At 39.1% G+C, this 19,089-nt stretch overlaps 1 protein-coding gene across 2 annotated transcripts in view; it reads left to right on the top strand.

Moving 5' to 3' along the window:
• LOC112978800 (FERM domain-containing protein 3) overlaps window positions 1-18,596 on the top strand; it is a 146,602-nt gene extending 128,006 nt beyond the window's left edge. For both annotated transcript variants that reach the window (XM_026092531.2, XM_064500986.1), the window contains one exon: window positions 15,275-18,596. In XM_026092531.2, coding sequence (XP_025948316.2) covers window positions 15,275-15,870 — 596 coding nt within the window. In that variant the 3' untranslated portion in view covers window positions 15,871-18,596. The remainder of the gene's footprint in view (window positions 1-15,274) is intronic.
• Window positions 18,597-19,089: the final 493 nt, after the last annotated feature.

Here is a 19,089-nt window from a genome sequence, read left to right as displayed (position 1 = left end):
ATGTTTTACACGTAGTTAATACCTCCTGCTGTTAAGTAACAATACTTGATTCTCATACAGTATTTTCTGCTAGTGAACTTAGCTGTATTATCAAATGGTACCTTGAACTGATCTAACAGCTCACTGACACTGAAACTGGCCCTCCTCCCACCTCCCTGCACACTCTCATACATCCTTCTGCTGTGGATTCTTGTCTCCTGCCTTGCACTGGTACAAGCAGTTAAAATAATAATAAAATAACTCTTAACTGCAAAATGTCCTACTTCCTGCTGGCTCAGCATTTTGGACTGGCTCGTCACAGAGGGTCAGGCAAGATCCTCTGCCAGGGCAAGGGTGGGAGTAGGAGTTTGTAGGCAGGGAGAGGGAAGGCAGCTAGCCTCACGACTGACTGGCTTAGCTGCATTAGCAAATGGTTTTTAGTGCATTACAGATGCGAATCAGCCTCAACATCTCTAAACGCTGGGGCCTGTGGTGGGGACAGAGCGTCTGGGGAGCTTCGCAAAGGGCCCGTTGACCCTGTGCAAAAGAGCGTGGTGCAGCCATGCCTAAGCTGGCTCTGGGGCAGTTCAGCTGCCTCTATGCTATGTAGGTCGGCTAATGCAGCTTCAAGGACCCCCACTAACGTTTCTGTAAGGCTCTGCCATGTGCTCCTTGCGCAGTCAGTGGAGTGCATGTTTTTCTCTTTTAACAGAGCAAAACTTGTTCCTATATTTAAATCGACTTTATATGTGACAAGCAAAATACACTGCCAAAACTACCATGGCCTAGTGATTTGTAGTATTATCCTTTTTAATCAATGTTTTGAATATATCTCTGTGCTTCCTAAAATTGCTGGAGAGATTAATTCTGAGTTGGCCGAGTCTGAGAGGTATGAAACTGAACTAACAGAAACTGCCAGATGAGAGGAAAGATTACGTGCCAGTTACTTGAATGTTGCTAGGGAACAAAGCAATCGAGACAGTGCTAGCAGAAGAAGCATTCAGTAGGGGATTTTGAACAACTTCAGCCTGCCTCATTCTCTGTAGGAGAAATCTTTCAGATGGAAAATAAACACAATGCAACAAATATTAAAAAATAATTAAAGCCCAGCCATTCTCACACATTAAATTTTGTCTTTACAAATCTGTCAGGATTATCATGCTGAAATGAAAGGTCTTCCATGAAAGTCCGAAGTGTCCAGATTTTGCTGACATAGAAGAAAGGGTATGTTGACTAAATATTGTGGTCAGAAAAGATTACAATGTGTGGGAATAAAGATATCGGATGTCCATGATACTATTGTTATAGGTATTTTAGAAATTTTGAAAATAAATAATTAAATTATTTTTTGTTAGAAGGGCAAGCAAAAATGTCCTGAGTCTGTCTGTTGGTGCCTCATTCTTCAAGAGGGTCCACAAATCTGCACTTAGAGGCCATATACAAGTGTGCAATTACTAGTTTAAACACCCAGATTTGAACTGGTATTCCTAAATGTACCTTCTTACCTTCAGAGATTGACCACCAATGCACCTGACAGTACTTTTCTTGTCAACTTAGACAGTGAGTACGCCAACAGAAACTCAACTGAAGCCCAGAAGATCTGCCTTTTAAGAAATAAGCAATTTCTGATCGTATTTCAATGGTATTTTGGTTCTGTGCAAGCCGCTGGCACCCAAGTGTCAGTGGATTTCAGTGCTGGGATTCAGGAGCAAGGAGCTGATGCCTCACTGATTGGCACAGAGGCTTCCAGATGCCAGTGCTGCTATATAGCATCTAATCTGGATGACCTTGGCTTACTAGACCTGGGCTAGAAGAGCTGCAAGACTAAGGAGAGCATATTTCATACATAAAGTGACTTCTCTTCCACCTCAAGATTTTAAATGCATTTTTTCAGATGAAAATCAAGAAATACTTAGTGATTCTTACTTTGCTGACAGATGAAATTGTCTAACTTTTACTGAAAGCCCTGAAGAGCTGTAGAAATTTGTTTAAGAAATATGTTGGGTGTTGGCAGTAGTTTTCAGGCTAGACTCACTGATTATATAAATCAAACGATGGCTAATGCATTTTTATTTAGTTAATGAAAATTACTTTAAAGATAATATTTTCACAGGATTCTCATTCTTGAGTCTCAAGCTGCCAAAAAAAAAGGCAAAACAGTATTCCCCTAGATTAACATTTTTATAGATTCTTTCTGGTAATAACTGCAAATATTTTACATCATTGTAATCACATCCTGTCTTCTATAACTCAATTTCACAAGGTTCTTTCAGAGTTTCCTTAGGTGTCGTGAGGTAGGGAGCTCTCTCCAGAAACAACGGTATTTTTTTTGTCTTTGGACATCTTGAACATTTTATTTTCATCTTTTTGTCCATGTAAGTTTTCATTTCCCACTAGTTTAGCTGTTCTGTGTGGTCAGTTCTGTGGTTTCATAGTCTGTGGCATTCTAATGTCTATATTTCAGTTGTTTCTACTCTAGACTTTGTTCTTTAATTCCTGTTTCATGCATTAGCATCACAGCCTCTAGCATGTGATTCCCTTCCCTCCCCCTCATGTTACTGCGTTTTTGTATATTGCTTCTCAACTCTCTATCATGTTCTTGCAGCATCTCCTTCCCTTTTCCACTTTGTTATATCTGTCTTCAGAAAATTCATCTGAAGTCCTCATGCCTTAGGTTTTACAGGTCAGTTCTCAGTTCCTTGTTGATAATGCTCAAAATTCTTCATGTTTTCATGTTGCTTGTTCGTGACTCTTATTTTGCTGTAATGTCCTTCCACCTCAGGAGGAGTAAAGAGGCATGGTAGTGTATAGATGAAACCATAAAATGACTATCCTGCTTACAAGATTATCATGTGGAATTTATTTTTACATGTATGAGTATAAGATATGCTTGGAGAGGTCACTTCTACCGCCTGAACCTAAAGGATGTTCTTCTAAAGACACCTCACTGCAGAAGTTGTGTCCAGAAGTCTGTTTGCAGGGTTCATCTGTGTCGCAGAAGCCCAAATTAGGTCCTTTGGACTTGCTCCATGGAAGGTTTTTCACCGTGGTGCAGTTGAACATGTTTGTATTTTTTTTTTTTTGGTATCACTATGACAACTGTATGGCTGCCCTCTTTTGTTATCTGATACGGTTTTAAAGATTAGTTCCTCTCCTGATCACTTGGCACCACTTGCAAGCACAGCTTCACATATTTGAATACTACAAAAAAAAAAAACAAAAAAAAAAACACCCAAGCAAAAAAACAAAAACCCAACCCTCTGAGTCATAGAATATTAATGTGGTATTGACAAAGTGGTGAAGACTTAAGCCACTTGATACCTATGTGCTCAGGTTTCATACATGACTCATTTCCCTGGTGACATTGACTTGACTTGGGAGTGAGTGAAAAGTAGCAAGCTGCAGTCATTCTACTGAGTGATCTATCTGGTACTGCATTTTACAAAACAGGTGATGATGCAGATTCATCCTAAATTCCTTTGGTTTAAGGTCCAGGTTTCTTAACCTTTTTTTTTCCCAGAGATTTGCATGCTTTTTAGATGTCCTCACTTAGCTGGGCAAGCTTTTAAAGACTTTTCTTTTTTTTTTTTTTTAAGGGGGAAAAAAAAAAGGCTGTGCATGTGTGTAGTGTGTGGAGCGCTCTTATCCTTTCCTTATGTTAGCTGTCTGTCAAAAGCAGATGTGTGCCTACCGGCTGTTCATCGCTCCATAAAAATCTGCAGCTAGTGCACATTTTGCTGAACTTTATTTTTGCATATCACTTAAGGATGTAAGCAATATTGATGGCATTAATTGGTATTAATGATAGCTTTCCTCTATCGTGCGGAGCCTCTGCTGCATCTGACAACAACGTATGGGAATGAACGCACACCAGCTACTGTATATGTCTAGTCGTCTGGCTGTACTTGTGAATTCTGATTTGTGTAAGCTTCGAGTATGTAGCTGATGCATGTGGAATTTTGGGCATACAGCTCAGGCAAAAACACGTGAAGTGTTGGCCACTTACGCATAATAGTCTCATAAGTATTAAGAATATGCCAGTAAAATACAAAATAATGTTATGTAGTTGTTCACATGTCAAGTTTATACAGCAAGAATACCATAACAGATAATTCAGTCCACTTTTTTTTCTTGTGCACAGCTCAGTCTTGCTACATTACTTCTTTTTATTAGAAAAAAGATTGGTTTAGTACCAAGTGTTACTTTAGGGTAGAAGTAATACACAGCTCTTCAGCATGCATATTTTTTAAATTGTATCTGTTGTATATAAAACAATTTATCTTAATATGTCAGATGGAGAGAATCGTGAAATGTCTTGTGTCACAGAGCATCAAACTGCTCTTCCCCTTGAAATTAGCAGAAGCAATAGTCCTGGTAGCTAATTGTACCTGGAGGGTGTGCATGTATGTATAATAATAATAGTAAAAAGAAAAGCGGTTTGCAGGAGGCCATCAGATTTCTTAGTGGCTTTTCAAAATAAAATAACAGTTCCATTTTTAGATTTCTGTGGTCTGGAGAGATAATTAAGTTTTTCTAATTTTCCATTAAACTTGGTAAAGGCCAAAATGAGCATCCTTTATTGAGGTTATATATAATGGGCCTTCCTCCTAATTGTTTGGTAATTTTTTAATGATGAGGTCTTTATCTCATTTATGGAATAAAGCCTGGTCATCTGAAGTTTCTTCCTCTGCTGTGCACTTTGTCTTGCAGATTTCTGGGAGTCTCCCAAAGGTTGCTCTGGAATCAGGAGATGTTTGTGCATCATTATGTGCATCATCATGTCTATGTTCAACAAAATAACTTGGATTCATGGTCATCTAACCTTTTAATTTTGTGCTACCATGTTTGAAATCAGGCTTTTTACAGGCAATCCTTTTGCTTCGAGTAATCTTCAGTATCTAATGCTAACGATAATAAGCTCTGCCAACGTTCCTTTCTAACATAATTACAAATTCTCAGATGTTCAGGTATTTAGCACAAGGCATTATGTTCAGAAGATAAGATCACTATTTTTGTTCAAAACAAAACAAAACCCCCATCATTGTAATGCTGTATCTCTAGAACTTGAGGGCAGGTGATACATTTCCTTTTCACCAATATATTAGAACTGTTGTGTTTGAATAGAAGTTTCCTGTTTGCAATTTTTACTGGTGGAGGGAAGAAGCATACAAGTTTTGAAGAGTGCTTTTATCAGCTTTACTTTTGTGTTGTTCGGTGGGGATCGTTTTTGCTTTTTTTTAAACCATACTTTTTAAGAGAAATTACAACACTCCACCATTTTCAACCTCCAATGGAAATGTGCATGAATGCTAAGGGTCTTGCTAACGCAGTTTCCACCAGTGGTTGGAATTGCAGTTGTATCAATATATGTAATTGCAGTTTAGGAGGAAGGAGAGTGACAAGAGCTGCAAATTCAGGAAGTTACTAAGACTGGAGTCATTGCTTTCCTGGCTTTCTCCTGCAACCAGAGAGTTTCAGATGGTTCTACAGGAGAGAAACAGGCTTCTTGTCTGGAAAATCCTTGCTGAAAAACATCCTCCAACTATTACGCAGGACTTGATGCCAACATCACGTCATGCAGTCTTTTCTGTGCTGTGAGATGGTCTGTTCCTTACTTGCCAAGAGTTAAGTAGTAAAGACAGAGGTGCTGACTTAGCTGCATGATTTCAGAATAAATCTCCCTTAGTTCTGGATATATGGTTCATGGGCAGTGTCATGCAATCCCACAGTCATTTCTGTTTTACATGAACACAGTCACATAAAATACAAATTATATATGTATATTCATCTACATGAATGTATTGCTGTTGGAAATCATTCTTAGCTCTGTCCAGGTGACATTTACTTCCTCAGTTAGGCTTTCCTTTGGGTGCTTAAAACATGCTGGTAATTATACTTTTTTAAGAAGTGGCGCTTTACAGTTTTCTAGCTATGTACACAATGAGGACTCAGCCCTTTTTGGTGAGATTTTAATTATATGCTTTTGGTGGCCACAACAGCAATAAGAATAAAGATGAGTACGGCAGACAGGAATCCTACTTTTGAAGCGGTGACAACATAGAGATAGAAAGCGGAAGGGCATTTGATCTTTCCTCAGCCCCACAAGGAACTGGCTTGGGGAGAAGGAAAGGGGTTGCCCCCAAAGTAGCGGTGGAGCATCTGCTCTGCAGGAGGAAGCAGTGCAAAAGAGCACTGCTGCAAATTGCTATTATCTAGGCCAGACAGGGGATAAGGAGCCACCATAAAGGTGCTTTCCAAAAGCTCCATCAAAATAGATGAGAGAAATTGCTTGGTGAGAAATTTCTCTTTCTGTGAGAGAAATTGCTTGGTGTGAAACACGCATTTGCAGGACCGTCTCCCTTTCCCTCTTCTCTCCCACATATTTGCACACACGCCAGTCATTTCATGGCGCAGAGAGCAAGGACATCGGGTAACAAAGACACTGCCAGCACGGCACATCTCCAACGTTAAAGGTAAGTGTTTTGGGAGGTGAGAAACTACCACCTTCCCCCTGTGGTTTCAGTGGGCTCAGGAAGAGTGCCTTTCGCAGTACGACAGCGCAACGCTACGCACATGGTGCTGCCAGCTGGAGCAGGTTATCGGCAGTCAGCATATAGGCGTCATGCCTTTTTTAGCAGCCTGCATATCCCCACTGGACAGACTGAAGTGACCGGCCTTCTGAAACGGCCCATCGTTCTGGTGGATACGAAGGTGTTCAGTAGTTGTCTACAGCTGAGAACTGGAGCGTATATACAGAGACAGACATTTTTCCCAAACTTAGGATTTTTCTTTTCTCATTTATTCACAGGCAGGTCAGGTTTGACACTAGGCTTGAAATTAAATCATTTTCGTCTTATTGGTTTCCCCGCTGACTGAGGGCTTGTAAGCACATGACAGGATTTGTCCGTATGTCACTATGTGTTTTTCCATAAGTATTTTCCAGGTAATAGCAGAGAATTGACATCAGTGACCAAATCGAAGCTCTTTAGAAAAATAATAGCCACGGTGTCATTTTGTTCTTTGAAAAGCCGGTGCTAAACGCTGGTCTTTTGTTTCATTGCACTCTGTTCTGATGTCTTGGATATTTTTATGCTTGTGTGTGTGATTCAGCTGTTATGCTAGCAACTGCTAACTGAGATGGATGCTGTGGAAGTTTGTATTGTACATTAGGAGGCAGTTGGAAATGTTTAAAAATAACCTCTCGTTCTGTTCCCTACCGGGATATTTTTGTTGGCCGTGTTAGAAGCTTGTCATTTGATTCATTGAGAGGGACTTGTTAGTCTATTAAAACTCAGTGGAAACGCACTAAAAGGTCAAAGCCAGTATGGGTTGAGCCTTTACAAGACTGAGAATAATAGTCAAAATGGTGAAATGTCTTGTAAAAATCCAAACCAAGAGAAGTATTCATTTGCGTATGGTTAACCACTGTAACAAGGAAGTGAGCGTTCGATTACTGCGGCATGGATCCAAGATCACAGCCAGAAGGGCTGGTAAAGTTAAACTTCTTTTGCTCAGCTACTTTCATGATTTTCTGCAGAAAAAGCTAATTTCTAACTTTTTGTCATAGTTTGTTATACTAATACTGGTCACTGGGAAAGAAACAAACTGTACTGGGAATGACAGTATTACATCAAGTACAGCAGAGGATAAAGGGGAATTGCTAAGGGGAGAAGGTTTGCAAATGGAGTATGAATGAGGCAAAACTTAAGTGAGATTTATTGTAACATCTTAAATTGTGGATTTATTTGTTAATTGCTAACAAATTAATTACTGGGATTTTGCTCTTGTAGTTTTCTTGGACTGATGGGGAGAAACACCTGTAAAACTGATAATTTCTGACAAAACTAAATAGTTCTTAAATTAGCAGATAGGTTGCTAGCAGATTTTGAATGTCAAGTGAATAAACCAGCAGATACTGCTTAGCTCGTAGCTCACTTTTACTACAACTGACTGAGTTGGGCTAACAGATTGTAACTTTTTTAATATCTATTTTACTAGATACTGAATAATAAAATATAATGAATAATAGTACTGAAAAAATAGGAGCCAGATTCTCATCTCTTTTGCACTGTATCTAACAGGAGGGCATCCTAAGAAACAAAAAATATTCAGTATTGTTCAGGATAGCAACTGAAACAAAGTTTTATTTATTTTTATAAATCTTTTTGTTTGCCAAAGATGGATTAGTCCATCTATCAATCTGTCTCTACTCAATGCAATAAGACATTTTACAAGTTGTTTTTTCCATTGCTTTCTATGATACTGTTTGCTTTTTATATTTTGCATATATAGTTGGACAGATGTTTCCATGCATCTTGAATCTTTGTTTTAGAAATAAATGTTTATAGGAAATTAACTGAGGATGTTCTGACAAAGACCAGAGTATTTTCACACCTGCCAGCATTTGAAAATCAAAAACAGCAAGTGCAGCAGGTATGGGAGAACCTGCTTTTTGCTGTGAGTTGCCTTTGAGTGGCAGCAGCTCCTGGCTGCCTTTATGTAATGAATTCACCGCTCAGGAGAAACTGTGGTATCTGTGAGAATGAACCTAACTCCCTTGTTGCAAACTTCAGTGGCAAAATTGAAAAAGCATGAGTGTACATATACATGTATTCTTAGAGATGAAATGCTGGCTCCAAGCACATACAAGCCATTGTAATGGTTTAATATGGGACTGCTTGAGCAACGGATGAACACTGGGGCTATACTGGCTCTTAAAAACTTTATGGTAAAACAGTGCTATTTATATATAATCCTTTTTGGTGTACGCATTCAAAAAATCTATATATCAGCATATAAAAGCTAAGGACTGTAGTTGGTTTGTGCTGCAGACTCTCGGGGGACAGGCAAGGTGCATGCAACTCTTTGGGAGAACCCCATTCTGCATGTGACTGTTTCAGAGCAACGCTGACTTGCACAAGTGCTGATGCAAGCCGAGCGGGGATGCTGAAAGCGTCCCGCTTGTCCTTCCTCAGGTGCTAAGCTTTCACGTCAGCACCCAGTCCTTCACAGCCTTGCTGGTTTTGACCTTTGTTGGACACGGCATCGCTCCAGTCCTGTGATCAGCTCCTCCCCGTTCTCTGATCTGCTGGCACGCACACGCTTTGCCATTGCATTCCTATTGCCGTGCTGTACCGTTCCATCGCTCTGATGCTCTTTTTACCCTTTTGCTGCTTAATCCTAGTTCAGGAAGGGGGTCAGCAATGCTGGCGTGGGTTGCTTCCAGCATAGAGGGAGGATAAGGCCTTCTGTACTGCATGCGCTGTTTCGCTTTTATCTCTGCACTTTGGGTGTGCTTTGCGGGGGGTGAAAAGCAGAGCGGCAGCCTCGGGTAGCTGCACTGTCTTGATGTTAGTTGAAAACTGTGACAAATGACACAGTTGGAGTCCCGTTGTAATGCTGCAGTCTCAGTGCTTGCAACTGGTGTGAGCTGGCAACTATGACGTTGCTTTACTCCCTTTTAAAACCCCCAGTAACTCTAAAACAAACTGGAATTGCAAGCTGGAAAAACACACCTTGCAAAGACAGAATAGGTTAATTTTATGAGTGTAAACTGGGCAAGGCTGGGATCTATGACTGCCTGGGTTCAAGAGCTGGATGTCTGGCCATGATGCAGACCCTGTTTTGATGTAGATCCTGTGTAGGGGAATATTTGAGTTTAATGGAGCTCTAGATTCTGTTTCCCTTTCCTACATGTCTTTTGGGACCTCTGCATTTTGTTCACGTGAGACAGTTACCCTCTCCTTCCCTCTAAAAGAAGGAAATCTTCACACTCATTCCCTTCGCTCCAATGCAAGCCCGTTACAGGTGGGCAATTGTGTTTGCATGCCTGGTGGGTAAAGCTGTGCGCAGTATATCTGGCAATGTGTGAACTGAATTTTTTAGCAACAGTGCATACGTTTTTCTGAGATAGGCACTTTATTTCCAGCAAACGTAGCTACTTCAGAATAGCGGAGCTGGGGCTGCCCTTCACTCTGCTAATCCTCAGCTGCTGTTTTTGGCCTCTTCAGAAACACGAGCAGCTGCCAGCATTTATGGCAGACCTCCTGCATGTTCGTGTTCACAGCATACGGCCGCTGTAAAGCTTGTGTTTTATTCAGCTGTTCGCATGCTTATCTGCAGTAGCAAGTTAGAGGTTTGGAGCCATCCCAGCATTTGGTGGAGTATAGTGAAGGGCGGTACGGAGTTTTGGCTAGCATAGTGAGACCACTCGTGCTCCGTAAAACTCATACGGTTGCCAGAGAAGGGTAGCAAACCTTTGGAATAGATGTATAATATAGGAAATAAAAATTAGCTTTTTCACTTGATATACCAGTAACATGTATTAAAAGATTCTGATCTATGGAATGCAACTGCCTGTAAAAATAGAAAATGAAGAAAGGAAGGAAGAAATGCTCTCACACATAATTTAATACTCAAGGCAGATTCCTTTAAATCCAAATACAATATAAAATTTAACTGTTATTAAAGAAACAGTAGGCTTTTCAAAATCTAGCCCCCAAATTTAAATAAAATTTAACTTTATAAGGGTGACAGCAGAGTAATTTTCGTGTATGAATAAGAGCAAAGGATTTGCAGCGGTGTCACAGAACTGATTAAAGGGTGCTGGCTTCAGGCTTGCTTTAGATTCTGTGTTCTCTCTTTCTCCTGGAACTCGGTCTTTGAGGATTTCTTTTTTAAACCTTGGATTCATTACTTGAGATAACTGACTCTCTTGAAGCATATCCAAAAAGTAACAAAGGAGCCAGTTTTTCAGATTATATAAGCTTTTATTATTGGAATATTTAGTGTGGTTAAGTCTCATGATTTTGAGTTTTTACATTTTAATGTGATATTCTTATGCCTGCATAAGAAGTCTCAGCATTGTAAATGATACGTGCAATAACAACATGACATTCATGTCTTTTGACACTGTCAAAATCTGACATACACAATGTAGGTATCTGTATACTGCAGTGTGACTGGGCTTATGTTGACCACAGTTAATGAGTAAATGTTTCCTGAATCTTTGACTCCACAAATGTTATAGTGTGACATTGGATATGAAGGAATTAAAAGAACTGCTTTATATATTTAATTTTTTTAATTTCAAATCAGCTTGCAACAATACCAGTTAATGCCTACTCTAAATTATCAAATTTTTTATATTAAAACAATTTTCATTTACACTTGTGTCAAGCTGGTGTAAAATACAGTTGCTTTGATTTAATATGCTCTAACAGCACATGTTGTAAGATAGTTAAAATCCTGTCCCTTTCTTGAACACTGTTTTGCTTTATGTTAAGGAAACATCAATTGCCATATGAGCAAATGAGTATGGGTAGTGTGGATTGGCAGTAGTAATTGGGTTAGTTTCATATGTGCCTTCCTCTGATTGTAGCTCTCCTAAATAAGAAGTTCAAAATGAAAAATGGACCACAAAGTTGATAGTAACTTAGGACTGTGGCATATTCTAATTTTAATACAACCTCTTTAGAAAGCACTGATCTGAAAAGGCTACTCTGCTGCCTTCTATCTGCAGGTTAATCACAAAGTCAAAAAAGTTTGCCAGCTCTTTGAGAAAAGAACAATGTTAATGTTAATATGAACTTTCTTGTTTATGGTCACAATGTGTGTTATGCACACTGGAATTTACTCTGGGGAAGGAGAGAAGGCCTCAGAATCATAATTCGAGGTGACCTTTCTTTGGAGTAGTTGCAGCTGTCCTCTGCATGATAAGAAACATGAAGAACAGACATATTACTGACCTTGCATCTAAGCAGGTATAGGGAGGCTTATGGCCAGGATTCGCTAATTTGGGGGGTTTAAAATTAGGTCCTTTAATCCATACTGAGGTGCCTAAGTAAGCAGTTCAACGTACCTTTTACTCCTATTAAATTTAAGAGGAAGTGCTGTACCTCTGAAAAGCAAACTGTTATACTTGTATATCAAATACATGTGTAGATGACTCATTTTGGGCTAGAAAGTTTGAAAATTTTGGCATTTCTATTCAAGATCCCAGGACTGCACTCTCATATAGCTTCAGAGTATGGTTTGATGATCCAGTGTTACCAGCTGTTACAGGAGGAGGATCACCCCAAATATATTCTCGCCTGAAAAAGTTCCACTGTAAAACATGTTTTGTGTTTAAATGTGATGACTGTCTAAAATGACTGTGATGGGAGAGGACGGAGTAGTTGAGGCAAGGAATTGTTTGCTAGCCAGTCAAATTAGGCTAATAAGGAGATAGTTGCATTTTCTTTAATAAGAACAAGGTTTCAATACAGTTAAGCAGACCTACTGGCTAGCTGTTGCTGAAAAGAGCAATCCTGTTCTCTGTCCATTACTGGCAACGTGCTGCTGCTGGTGCTCATGAGAACATCTAACAAGCCAATTCAGAAAGAAAAAACAGCAGAGAACTAACCCAGGAAGAAAACCAAACACTTATTTTGCCTGTACAAGCTGTACAAACTTATCTTCTACAAAGCAAGAAAAAATGAAAAATTTCAGGAGGAGGGGTCTGTCTGGGCCATTCTGAAGACTTCAAAGGGGAAATCAACTGCAGCAGCTAATGTGTGCTACTGACAGGGGAATGCTTCCTGAGGATGGTGTTCTGTACTGAGGAGGCTTTGTCTAAAAAAAAAATATATATATATATACACACACACATACGCGCACACACACACATGTATAAAAAACCTAAGGCGTAAAACTCTGCACAACAAAGGGGATTCTGAAAGCTCTCTTGTCAGGTAAGGAGCTGGCTTCTTCAAGGAGAAATTTAATGCAAATAGGTCAAGTTTAGTTTTTCTGTCACTGCTTACACCTTTTAGAAGTATCTGTAATAAATTGAGTATTTCGTATGTTGCACTTTCTGGCATTTCACCTCAACCGGTATTAAATTCAGCATAATTTCAAAGTTAGTGGATATTATCAAGGCATCACTCACCCAATTTGTGGCAAGTCTATAAACTGGCATACTTAACAAGTACCTTACTTACTATGTTCTCCAGCCTATCCAAAGGGTAACAGAGCTGCAGAGGTTATATGGAGGATCTCTGGTATACGACATGGTACTGCGGTAGATATTTCCACGAGGAAGTGTCTTAAACTATGAGATTCCTAGTGCTGTGGCCCATTCCCACAAAGTATTGATCGTTACCTTTTATCAGCAGGATTTCTACAGTTAGTATTTCAGTAGGTGGCACAGAGCATGAATAAAACCATAAAGCTGCACATGTTATGTACTGTGGCTCTAGCAGAAATGCAATCATGTGTCTGTGTCTGGCCCAGGACAAGTCTGCTGTTGGGTGACACCCGGTAGTGCACAGATGTGGTATCAGTTACTGTGAAGCTCTGATTTTTTGGATATGTATGTTCTGTCCTGAGCATGATAGTCATGCTAAACGTAAAAGCAAAAAAAAAAAAAAAAAAAAAAAAAGAGAGAGAGAGAGAGAGAGAGAGAAGAAGAAGAAGAAACATAGTTATGGCCTACTGCTAGCTTAATGATCATTAACCAGGGGCATAAGACTGTTCTTTTGCTGTCTAGTCAAATGGAGGGAAGGAGGGAAGGTAGACCTCAGAAACAAAGCTAGTAATTTCAGTACAGGGAATGTTATCTGCAAGGCTTAAGACTAATACTGGTAAAAAAATCACAGTGTCATTTTCAAGAAAAAAATGAAAAGGTGTCTGATCTCAGAGGGAGATTCTGTGGAACATTTTGGTCAATTATAGTGGAGTTAATATTTAAAATTGTAGCTTAGTATTGTGATGCAAGCTATGCTGCATATTTTGCTATATTGTAGCTATTTTATGACCAGGATTATTACTTTTCACTTTTGTCCTGTATCCTGTATTTACAGTGCAGTGGTGTGTCTTTTCATTATAGTGAAAGCTGTGGCTCAGTTCACACTTTTCTGATTTCTGTTTTTTCTGTAATAATACATTTTTACACCCTATTGCTTTAAAGCCTCTGAACCTTAATCTTTGTTATTGCACTGAAACTGAAATGAATCTTTGAAGAGTACAGTTCTCTATCTTTTATAGAGATCTGTTACTAGAATCAAAGATTGGGCTAATTTGAATTATAAATACTATTTTGACATGAATTTTCTGGGTTACTTGTTGGACAAGTCAGGTAAACTTGTGTAGGTTTTACCTGCTATTCTGTATGTTAACACCGCATCTGGATTAGTCATTTGTGAAGAATGGAGAGATGCTTAACATCATAGAACAAGAAGAACTGAGTGTTATTTTATTATGTATTACTACAGCACATGATGCTATGTATGGCCTGTTCCTTTTGCACATAGGTGGCATCTGATGATGCTAATGAGTGTCAGACATGGGAATACATTTAAAACTCTTTTCCCATCGCTTTGTCTCAAAGTCCCAGCTGTCTGCCTGGCTCTCCTCATTCCCTCCACTCCTCCTGACAACTAATAGCAGCAAACGGATTCCAGTCACTGCTGTCTTCACGTAGCAGTGTTCAGTTGAGATTTACTACTGAGTAACTAGAACTAGACTGGAAAAAGGGTAGTGAGTTTTGAGAGGCGAGAGTTTGAGCTGAAAGGGGGAACATAAGAAAGGAACATATGGGAAGACTGAGAAGATAAGAAAGATTTGTCTGTAAGGGAAAAAGAAACTTGAAGGAGAGGGAGACAAAAGACTACTAATATGAAGAGTGGAAAGATGACTGGAAGAAAAAAATGAGACGTGAGGAGAGAGAGCTTTTTACAGAGGTGAAATACTTACTCAATTTCCATCATATTTACTTTTCATAATGTGGATTTGCCTTCTCTTCTTTTGTCCTCTCTACCCTTAACATGACTTTATCATGATAAGCTGCTGTCTCCTTTTTAATGTCATGCTGTATTGAAATTTGCTAGCTTACCACTTTCACCTCATTCATGCAGATGTTTTTTTTAATTATTATTATTATGAGCTGCACCCTAATAGCACCAATTCACATATGCAGAAGATATTCACTTGTATCAGAAGTCTAATTGCCAGTAGAAAATGAACTATTCTGTTTTGTATGAGACCACTACCAGTGGCAGCTGCATCAGACCAGAAGTTAATCATCAGGTCTGGAGTGCTGGTGTACTGCAGTGCTGTAAAAAATGCTGCTCTCCGGAGGTGATGCAACTTTCAAAAGGCTTTTCCAGTTTTTGCTAGTGGTGTATTGTCAGGTTTCCATGTTCAAAATGATTGCAGAATCTTCTTTCTGACCTATATTAAATACTGTTGGAAGGCTGGGTTCTGTCACCAGGAAAACAGGAATTTAGCATCACTTTTTTCTTCTTCTCTTTTTTAGGTATCCAGTTGCCAAAGGAAGATGAGATCTCGGTCCCTGTGATTTCCAGCTCCCCAGTTAAGGAGACTGGGCAGAACGTTGATCTTGCCATTGAACAGGAAGAGAAGATGAGAGAGGAACCTTTAACCATCTCAGAACTAGTCTACAATCCAAGTGCCAGCCTGCTGCCCACCCCAGTTGATGATGAGATTGACATGCTCTTTGATACCTCTCCAAGAGCAGAGAATGAGAAAGATGATACAGATTCATTTGAGGAACTGGAAGCAGATGAAAATGCATTTTTGATTGCAGAGGAGGAAGAACTGAAAGAAGCTCGGAGAGCACTTAGGTGGAGCTATGACTTCCTAATGGGCAACATAGAGGTGAATGCTTTTGTGAAGAGTTTCTCCAGACTCCTCCTTGTAGGCCTTGGACTGTTGTTGTTTGTGTTCCCACTTCTCCTTGTTCTCTTGGAGTCGGACCTTGAAATCTCTTTTCTCCATGAAATCCGTCAGACACCAGAGTTCCAGCAGTTTCATATTGAATATTACTGCCCGCTTAGGCAGTGGGTGGCTTGCAAAATAAACTTCATTCGTGACATGCTGGGCAGCTTTTAAAATTTAAAGAAATGTGCTATAACTAAGGGCTATATTCAAATTTCAGTTAGTGCCAGCTTTTCGTAATACCCCTGGGGCCACCAATAGGTAGCTGTCTTCATATTCAGTTGGTTACAGGCATTCTTAAGTTTCCTTTACATAGTTAAATAGCTGCTTTAGTTACAGGCTTATCCAGTCGCCTTTCAGTAACCAAAAAGGAACTTTTATTTTCATTGCATTTCAGACTTCCTGCTCATCTATTACATCATACAAGATGGGATAACAGGTTCACTATTCATAACTTATAATCCATGACACTAAATCTAATGAAACCGAAAGAAAAATGTTTTTGAATATACTCCTTAGTGCAGCAGTCTCTTCTAACCAATGCCTATACAAGCAATGTTTATGCTGGGTTTTTGTTTTTTGGTTTGTTTTTCTGTTTGGATTTTTACAGTTTTATGTGTTTAAAATATTTTGGTAACTTTTTAGCAAAAGACAACTTCTGATGTTATTTAAATGTACAGATTGGTAAGACTAATGCACAAGGGCACGTAGGGTATTTTTAATGTTTCAGCAGCAATTTGTTTTTAAACTGCTTCTGGCTGGAGAGTGAATGGGTTTAATATAGCCCTACACAGGGGGGCTGTGGTTTGGGAAATATATAGAAAGTTCACTCAAGTTCAGTAGGGGCTGCCTAGGGGAGATGAAACGACACCAAGTAATCAAAAGAATTTCTGAATAGCACGGCTGTAAAGCTTGGGGAACTGAACAGAAATGAAAGTAATGATCCTTCCTCTTCTGTGTCAGTTTGTCGTACACTTTAATCAGTGCTGCAGAAAGTCTCTACAAGATAGTCCAAGTATGTTTTGGAACAGAGTGAGTCTTTGGTCTAAATGTAGATTACTGTACATAATATGGAAAGAAGATAATAGTAAGTAGGAAAAAACCCCAAACCCTAGCTAAATCAGTAGATGAGTGACCTACTTTTAAAAATGGTAGAGAAGAAAAACATATTCCTTTTTTAAAAACAAAGCATTAGATTGTACAGTTGACATGAAAGTATTCTACTGAGTCACAGTTTAAGGATTAAACGCTAAGAGATATATCTTCATCCTTGATGCCCTTTAGTACTAATCTCGTAACACTTAACATTTTCTGTGCATACAGATGGGTCTTCCTTTTACACGTAGCAGCATACTTACCCTCTTTCCCAAATATTATGCGCCTAGTTACAGGGTCTAGTGCTGTTTCATGTTACATGGATTTGTGTATCTACAGTTATTCCAGTATTGCTTAGACGATATACTTATATAAAATCTTGTCCATGGCTGAGAACATTTGAAGGTTCCCAGATGTACCATAGAGGTTGTATCTAAAAAGAGAAGAATTTTATTCTTTCCTTTCCCTGACCTTAGCACAGACAAAGCTCCTATTTAAGCTAGGGATATTTCTGCCTCAGAGATTTGTGCACTGGAGGCATATTTCAGGCTGTGTTGTTAGACCTGGATTTAACCTATTATAACCACATCTGTAATTCCTACTGCATAAATTCTTGTAGTTTTGATAACGGCAATTTCCTTACAGGATTCCTCCTTTCCTTTTCTCTCCACAGTTTTTAAAGGACAAAACCATTGACAACTTTTAGGAGTTCCTTTTCTCAATTCAAAACTTATGGATTGCTCTTCATTTTCCAACCAACAAAGGCTAAATTGAACAATTGTCTTTTTTTCCTCATCATTATTTCTCCCTGCCAATCTGTTCCCCGGAAAAAATATTGATCAGTTACTTGATGTGTCTTTCATCTTGTGCTACTTGCAGCTAAATGATCCTTTCCCATTAGGTGATAATCACTCAGCCTAATAGAAATGGAGAGTGAACTAAAGTAGACATTTGGCCTTATCAAGAAATTATTCACTTCTAGCGTTTCTAAACAAAGGTGTGAGAAATGGTGTTTTGAGTGGTGAAGGCTGTGAGAGCTGGCATCCTGCTGGACTACAGAGACAAGATTCCATATAGGCTCCTATTTAAGTCTGATAATTATACAGAAAAATGTTAGGTCCTGTGTTCTAAAATGTAGTCTTGTCTCTGTAAGTCACAGCACTCCAGAAGTAGTAGCATTGCTTTAACTCTATCAGAGAATAGCTGAGTTGCATGAGAAAGTAACCTCAGAGAATGTGCAGTGCCGTAAGATTTTGTGTGTGGTTACATGCAAGAGCATGTGTGCACATGCGCTTGCCTTTACTAACCATGTGCATACACTCAGGCCTGGCCTTTTAAAGCTATTCCCATCCTTCATGATACATTCTGGTCTACCAAAGTAATTTAATTGAAAGTCATGACAGTCCTGTAACTTAAAGCGCCAGGACCACATAACACACACAGAAGCATATGGTCGGGCATATTCGGACAGAGTAGCAGTCTTTGTATTTTATCGGCAAGAATGATAGAGTTGGATTATGGAGAATCTGTAGGTACAGTATTGTGTATTTCTGTCTGTGCTTGGATTATATTGTAAAATGTTATGTACTTGAAATCTATTTTGTGGTTTGTCTAATATTTATAAACACAACTCTGGGAAGAATTAAAAATGGTTTTATTTCATTGAAGACTGGGGGAAAAATATACCTGTAACTCGAGCCTTATCTTTGTACAGTGAATTTCACATTTCTATGTCAACATCCTGATTGTTTTGTATGTTGATATGATGGCAGGAATCCCTAATAAAAATACACTGGAGAAAAGCATTCTGCAATTATGACATTTCCTGTGATGAAAGGTACTTTGTGAACTTGCTTTTCCTAGAACACATTTTGTTGAGAATCAGCTGGCACGTGAAATAGTACTGATTTCTTACGACTCTTACAAATTCTTTTCTTACATATGTTTTTTCCTCCATTATCTGTAGAGACACTAACAAAGTGCCAGTCTTTCAGATGTTCTTAGCATGGTTTCTGATGCATTAACCAATAGCTTAATCGTTGGCCCAGTTACCATAGGAGAATTAGTCACAGTCTTGAATTTGCCCCCAAATAAAATTACTGTGCACAGACTACAGATTGACATGTCTGGCTTTAAAGTCAGACCCTGGACACAGATATAGGGCCTCAACTTTTTGGTGGCAGATCTGACTGGCGTGTTGCACTAATGAAACTGTGCAGCTTCTGAATGGAGCTTGCTTAGGTTAAGTTGGTTGGAAGCCCAGTGCAAAACACATCTGTCTGGTAAGAAATGTCATCT

Source organism: Dromaius novaehollandiae, chromosome W, assembly GCF_036370855.1.
Source record: "Dromaius novaehollandiae isolate bDroNov1 chromosome W, bDroNov1.hap1, whole genome shotgun sequence".
NCBI classification, from domain to species: domain Eukaryota; kingdom Metazoa; phylum Chordata; class Aves; order Casuariiformes; family Dromaiidae; genus Dromaius; species Dromaius novaehollandiae.
The sequence above is the reverse complement of the archived record's forward strand: the minus strand, read 5'-3'. Positions and strand labels throughout refer to the sequence as shown.